General features: G+C 42.9%; 1 protein-coding gene across 2 annotated transcripts in view; it reads left to right on the top strand.

Annotated features, from left to right (window-relative positions):
* The window catches only part of LOC140354967 (1-phosphatidylinositol 4,5-bisphosphate phosphodiesterase beta-1-like), a 314396-nt gene that overhangs the window by 247927 nt on the left and 58969 nt on the right, over nt 1–7500 (top strand). For both annotated transcript variants that reach the window (XM_072440120.1, XM_072440121.1), the window contains exons 11-13: nt 127–284; nt 1449–1531; nt 1608–1692. In XM_072440120.1, the coding sequence (XP_072296221.1) occupies nt 127–284; nt 1449–1531; nt 1608–1692 (326 nt within the window). The remainder of the gene's footprint in view (nt 1–126; nt 285–1448; nt 1532–1607; nt 1693–7500) is intronic.

The following is a 7500-nucleotide window of genomic DNA, read 5'->3' as shown; positions in this document are numbered from 1 at the left end:
ACAGCGCTGTGTTCAAAACATCTGTTGCGTTTGCTGAAATGGAAAGAAAAATATGAAAGTAGCTCATTATTTTTGCAACTTTCTGTGTTTATTTTGGGTGTTAATGGCCCGTGTTTTGCCGTGCAGCGGGTCAGCTCGCCGGGAACTCGTCGGTGGAGATGTACAAGCAGGTGCTGCTGTCCGGATGTCGCTGCATCGAGCTGGACTGTTGGAAGGGCCGCACCACCGAGGAGGAGCCGGTCATCACGCACGGATTCACCATGACAACGGAGATCTCTTTCAAGGTAACATGGGGGAAAGTCATTATAATGGTCATAGTTGGAAATGTAGACAATAATCTTTGAAAATATGTTCTGGAATGCAAGTGTTTTTTTTTATCTTTTTTCTGTTGTTTACTGACACTTTTAAAAAAAACTTGATTTAATTTGATTAATTGGTTCAAAAGTTTATCCAAATAGAAAATTTCTCATTCGTTCGCGCACTTCTCGGGCGCTTTTTCTATTTCTCAGAACAGCTCTTTTTCAGAAACATTCCAGTTTGTTGAAGTTTTTTTTTAAACATAAAAAAAAAAAACCACATTTAGCTGGATTTAATTGAATTTACCTTTGTTATCTTTTCTTTTTTTTAACATATAAAAAAAAAAAAATTAGAAGAGAAAAAAAAACACAGCTGGGCGGGACAGAAAAGTTACGAGTCAGGTTTGTGGAGAGACAAGCCCCCCACGCAGCGAGAGTTGTTAAGTTATTAAGGTTTTTAGTGCAATAAATAACCATTTTTTCCACTGGAATCTTTAACTAGAATTGACCAAAAGAATGGAACAAAATTGAATAAAATATAATAATAGAACGATTGATGTCTGTGCCAAAACAGTTAGACTATGTTGTATTGTAACAGCTGTAGTAGCAGATTGTCAAATTCGTTGTAGTAGAAGTAGAAGTAGCAACAGCAATTGTAGTATTTGAAGTAAAAGCACGGGAGGAGTACAGTTTGAAAGAGACGGAGAGGAAGAAGAACAGGGCTGAGCGAGGCTTTGATTGAAAGCTGAGGTGAGGATCAAGAAAACTGGTTTTGCTGCAGGAGGAGGTGAGAACGGCGAGGGCACGAGAGGTGTTTGATACAGAGGATCAAATCAAATCACCTCAGAAAGCTTTGCTGAAAGAAAATGCCTCGGAAACGAAGACAAACGGCGCTCAATCAGACCAGAAGTGTAGTGAATAAAACAGAGTGAAAAAGGGTTGGGTTTCATGTTCGAGTAAATGGACATAAATGCATTAACGGAGCTGACGCCATCTTTAATGAGGCGGTAATTGACAGTGGCTCAGAAATCCAATAAGACGCCTAACATCGCACCAAGAGATACATTTCGTCTTTATTGATGTGGGATTTCTTATTTTCCTTTTTTCCGGAAAGCCAAATGCACTAAACATTTAACTGTGTCTCTCTGGCAGGAAGTGATCGAGGCCATTTCAGAGTGCGCTTTCAAGACTTCTCCTTTCCCCATCATCCTGTCGTTTGAAAACCACGTCGACTCGTAAGCCACTTTGATCGGCCGTCCATTGCCATAATTTTACCACGTCTGTATGATTTATGTCTGTTGTTCTCCGCAGCCCGAAGCAACAGGCCAAAATGGCGGAGTACTGCCGGTCGATATTCGGAGACGCGCTACTGACCGATCATCTGGAGAAATATCCTGTAAGTGCTTTTCATTTGAACGAGTTTGGTCCTGGTTTTGTTCTGATTTAGACCTGGTTTAGTCCATGTCTTGTCCAGGGCTTTTAAACGGTTTAAAGTCCCAGAGTTTAGTCGCCATTCTGATGCGGTGAGTCAACAAGTTTAAATGCAGTTTTTGTGTTGAGACCAAGGATTAATGACACACATTTAAACCCAGATTATTATTTAGGCAAAGTCTGGATGCAAAATGGAGAAACAAGAATAAATCAGCCTACAAACTGCAGATACACCTTTTTCCCCTGCTGCTTCTTCTTTTTGTATCAAGAGAGCTTTAATTTTGGAAGTGGTTTGAGTATTTAAAATGTAACCTTGCTCTTCATATTCAGAGCAGCTATTTTTAGTTTTTATTTAGTTTATAGGCCAAAAGTGTTAAATATTTAATACGAGGAACAGGAGCAACATTACTTAGAAACAGCAAAAATAATTAGACGGTCCTAAGATTTAGATTGATTACAGAAAACTATATTGCAGTTTAAATTGAATAAATCGGCGTAAAGTTCTGAAGACCTTTTGATTTCAATGCGCTGTATGTTCGTACACACATTTTCATATTGTACTTTGTAGTTTTTACACAGAGCTCTGTCGTTATCAGCTACTGCGACACAGACGGAGGTGCAGGAGCGACAGCCATGCTTCTGCACTTTGAAAGCCTTTTATATAGGATGTAATCTCACGCATCACGTTTGTTGGTTTTTGGTCCTTTGCCTTCAAACAAAACAAGCTCAAGACTGATTTGGTCTGTGTGGAATACATAGATGTCTCTCCTGTTTCGAGGGTCGTGGGAGGAACTGCAGTGTCCTTTATGTCTCTCCAGAACATAAAGTGTTATTATCTAAGAGTGATTGGACTGTATAGCTGCTGACCAATCAATTTTCCTTTTTGATACCTGAGAAAACCTCTTATTTGCTGTTTTCTAGAGACAAACTATAAATTAAAATCGAGAAATATACTGTATTCTTTATAAAAAAAAAATAATTGGTCTGCACGCATAACAAACCATCAAGTTATCAGTTTTGGTGAGAAAGTGGCTTATCCTGATGAGCCAAACTTCAATAAATCAAGAGTGTTCAATAGCAGTTAAAGGGACAGAGTTAGGGTTCGAAATAGAGGTGTGTTGTTTTTTGTTTTTTATTTGCCTTGTTCATTTCATTCATTGTATTCATTGTATTTATTGTATTTATTTTATTTATTTTATTTATTTTATTTATTTTATTTATTTTATTTATTTTATTTATTTCATTTATTTCATTTATTTCATTTATTTCATTTATTTCATTTATTTTATTTATTTTATTTATTTTATTTATTTTATTTATTGCATGTAGCTTCCCTGCTGCCAGATGTATGCTCCAAATGTATCCATTTAATGTGTCCATGGCAGGAGTTTTGAGGCCCAAATACAGTACATAGTTCGAGGTCAAGTGGAATGGCTTTGTTCAGCTCAGTCCAGAAATGTTCAGTTCTAATCCCAAAGTGACCAAAAGCCAATTAAAGCCAAAAGAAAGCGTATATGTCTAATTGAAGTGCAGTGGATGCTTGTGCCCTTTTTTCTTTCTGCAGCCTGTTGCACTCAGTTACATTTTGTCGTTTCGCCCCAGGTCGTGGCAGAACCTGTTGTCACTGCGTTCTTTTTACTGTAACTCCGGGCGCACGTCTAAAAGCTCTCCTTCCTTTGTCTCTCTTCCTTTCTTTTCGATCACTCTCGTACCTGTGGCTATTTACGTGCGGAGGAAACCAACTATAAATGATCCGTTCTTGCAATCATTTTTCATATTTTCTAATCATTTCTCATCGCTCCGGAGGCAGCAAACAACACAATTAGTCAGTGGTGTGTTTTCTAACGTTGTAATCCACCTTCTTGAAGCGTCGCCGGCTTTATCTGGCCATCTCCTGTCTTTCCTGTTGCCACGGTGATGGTCAAAGGCTTGCTCACCGGCCCCAAAAGCTTGCTCGCCGGCCCCAAAAGCTTGCTCGCCGGCCCTAAAAGCTTGCTCGCCGGCCCCAAAAGCCTGCTCGCCGGCCCCAAAAGCTTGCTCGCCGGCCCTAAAAGCTTGCTCGCCGGCCCCAAAAGCTTGCTCGCCGGCCCCAAAAGCTTGCTCGCCGGCCCTAAAAGCTTGCTCGCCGGCCCCAAAAGCTTGCTCGCCGGCCCCTTTGTGGTCAAACACTTCTATGTTTTTGTTTTGTTGTTTTCTCCCCAAAGTCATTTATCTGTGCACTAAGTAAAAAGTCACATCTATGTCTATATAACCTCTTAACTTTGATTGTTTTGGTCTGTTATGTTTTGAGTGAAACCATAATTATGTTTTAAGACACATTTAGCTTTTTCACACATTAAACATTAAACTACTCTATTTTCGCACAGTGAGAATGCTATTTAAAAACACTTCTGTAATTGAATAACAGCAAGATACGCCCAGGAGCTGATTGTGTCCTTGTTACCGGAATGACACTTCAATTAAATTCACCACTCTTGCCTCTGATTGTGTTAAGTATTTTCTTTCATCAAATCAATTTAAGGAAAGTTACACTTGTGAGTAACACAATGTGTCACACTTTATTACAACTACACTTATTCCCGTCTTCTGTAAACATGAACAAAGTCTTAATTCATAGTGACCAAATAGTTAATTAAGTAGTTTCTAAACTGAACTATACTGAATCATGCTTAATAAACTATATGTTCATTATGAAGTCTTTGTTCATGTTTTGTTAAGGCAAATGGAGTTAGCTATTTTGAAAAGTTTTCACAACAATCCAGCCAGCAGGAGGCCGGCCCATGTTTAGTCCTGACTCTGGCACCAGCAGGAGGCCGGTCCATGTTTAGTCCTGACTCTGGCACCAGCAGGAGGCCGGCCCATGTTTAGTCCTGACTCTGGCACCAGCAGGAGGCCGGTCCATGTTTAGTCCTGACTCTGGCACCAGCAGGAGGACGGCCCATGTTTAGTCCTGACTCTGGCACCAGCAGGAGGCCGGTCCATGTTTAGTCCTGACTCTGGCACCAGCAGGAGGCCGGTCCATGTTTAGTCCTGACTCTGGCACCAGCAGGAGGCCGGTCCATGTTTAGTCCTGACTCTGGCACCAGCAGGAGGCCGGTCCATGTTTAGTCCTGACTCTGGGCACCAGCAGGAGGCCGGTCCATGTTTAGTCCTGACTCTGACACCAACAGGAGGCCGGTCCATGTTTAGTCCTGACTCTGGCACCAGCAGGAGGCCGGTCCATGTTTAGTCCTGACTCTGGCACCAGCAGGAGGCCGCTCCATGTTTAGTCCTGACTCTGGCACCAGCAGGAGGCCGGTCCATGTTTAGTCCTGACTCTGGCACCAGCAGGAGGCCGGTCCATGTTTAGTCCTGACTCTGGGCACCAGCAGGAGGCCGGTCCATGTTTAGTCCTGACTCTGGCACCAGCAGGAGGCCGGTCCATGTTTAGTCCTGACTCTGGCACCAGCAGGAGGCCGGCCCATGTTTAGTCCTGACTCTGGCACCAGCAGGAGGCCGGTCCATGTTTAGTCCTGACTCTGGCACCAACAGGAGGCCGGTCCATGTTTAGTCCTGACTCTGGCACCAGCAGGAGGCCGGTCCATGTTTAGTCCTGACTCTGGCACCAGCAGGAGGCCGGTCCATGTTTAGTCCTGACTTTGGCACCAGCAGGAGGCCGGTCCATGTTTAGTCCTGACTCTGGCACCAGCAGGAGGCCGGTCCATGTTTAGTCCTGACTCTGGCACCAGCAGGAGGCCGGTCCATGTTTAGTCCTGACTCTGGCACCAGCAGGAGGCCAGTCCATGTTTACTTCCTGGTTCTAGTCAGGACCCAAATTGCACCTGAAATATATTACCCTGCACTTCCAAATGTAGCGCCATGAAACAAATTTCCGGTGCCAAAATCAAGATTAAAGTTATGAACCCAACCAATTTTCACTTGTGTGTATAAATAGTGTGTGTATATAGTGTGTGTGTGTGTGTATAGTGTGTATATATATGTAAACACTCGTCAGACACAGTGGGCCGGATCAAAACATACCACATGTCGAGCTGGAAATGCTTCATTTTTTGTTTCACATCACACACTTTTCACTTGGACCACCGGGGACGCCGTGTCTGTCCCCGTGGGTCCTAACACTTCGGTCGCAGCTGAAGCCGTCCTCCTCACACGCAGAGCTATCTCGCTCATGCAGGGGGCCCCTCTGGCCCTGCGCGACGCTAAAAGACTCTCCCCGCCGAGAATTACAGCTCTCTGACAGTACTTTGACATTGAAGTATTATCTGCGCGAGGCTTTCTGCTGGAGTGGCAGAGGGCAGGACAGCGGCAGAGATGGACGCACACACAGACCTTCAAATGTGCGACGGGCCGCTATTCTCCATGGAGACCTATTTAAAAGAGTAAATTTACAATTGTTTTTTTATATCACGACTATTTAACTTGCCGAGGGACAGATTTTCTGGAGGGCCAAGGCCTCTGGGCTGGAGGTCCACTACTGTAACAACATTTGGGGTCACACAAAATATCCCGAACACTGTTTCAATACATTTTGTAAATACAATAAAATAACTGCTGATAGATTACATTTTTGTGAGAAATAATATACAGAATGCTTTACAAAAATGCCCATCCAGGACTGAACCAGAATTAAACTTGAACTAGACTGGAACCAACCAGGTCTGAACTTATCCAATATGAAAACTGGCCCAAAGCATCATTAAACAAGGACAAAACCAAACCAGGTCTAGTAGTGCTAACCCAAAATTAAACCAGTAAAAAAGATTTTTATGTTTTTTAATGCCTGGAAGACGAGTCATGGGCCAGATTAATCCCTTGGCGGGCCTGATTTGGCCCGTGAGTCTTATGTTGAATAGCCCTGCGTTAAACATTTTAGGGTCGTTTTTTTCCATCCAAAACATACAATATTTGGTTCTAAAGTGTCAATCGCTACGGCAACGGCCCACATTTCTCATCATTCACTTCCTGTCGATACATGTGTGACTCTGAGTGTTTCGAGCGATCGCGAGCACAAAATACGACTCTGAGTGAGGCGATGATGACGGAACACACGATGGGGGTAAAAGCTCCTGAACGCGACGGGTTTGGAACTCCAGAGAACCCGGCGAACGGTGAGAAATGACAGATTCTGGTTCGTCATAAGTGGGAGAGGTGAGCGCGGTGGCAACCCCGGCGTCCGCAGGGGCCCGCGCGGGATAATACTCGCAGATTGGATCCAGCTGAGACGCTGCCGCAAATAAGACGGATTACCATTTTCATAGACACTCGCGTCGCGGCGCTCAATGCGACTGTCAGTCACCTTCAGTGTGAGACTCAACCTTGTGATTCTTGGAGATAAAAAAGGGGCAGAGACCGCTCGAGCGCCGCCGCCAGCAAAGACGTCTGCTGTGTCACATTGGTTACACTTTATAATAACTACTCCTTAATTAGCCTTAATAAAGCATGAACAAAGACTTGATTCATAATAAACAGATAACTGAGGCTTTGTTACACCTCATTTTTAACCCTAAATCATTCTTCTCAAACTGTTTGTTCCTTTGTAATGAAGTCTTTGTTCATTATTTATTAAGGCTTTAAATAGTTTTTCTTTTTTGACTTTATATAGGTTGTTTTATCATTGTTTTATTTTTACCAAAGCAAGTTCCTGTTTGTGAATTCTGTTCATTGACAAAGGCAAATAAACCTTTTCTGATTTTGATTTGGGGACATTTACGTTGTTGTTGTTGTTGTTGTGTTCCCATCAAGTTAAAAGACAATTTAACATATTCAACTTAAA

The sequence above is a fragment of the Eucyclogobius newberryi genome, unplaced genomic scaffold (assembly GCF_026437365.1).
Source record: "Eucyclogobius newberryi isolate DKJ021-1_F unplaced genomic scaffold, fEucNew1.0.hap1 SCAF_1, whole genome shotgun sequence".
NCBI classification, from domain to species: Eukaryota; Metazoa; Chordata; class Actinopteri; order Gobiiformes; family Gobiidae; genus Eucyclogobius; species Eucyclogobius newberryi.
Note: the sequence above shows the minus strand (reverse complement) of the source record. Positions and strands in the feature narration are given on the sequence as shown.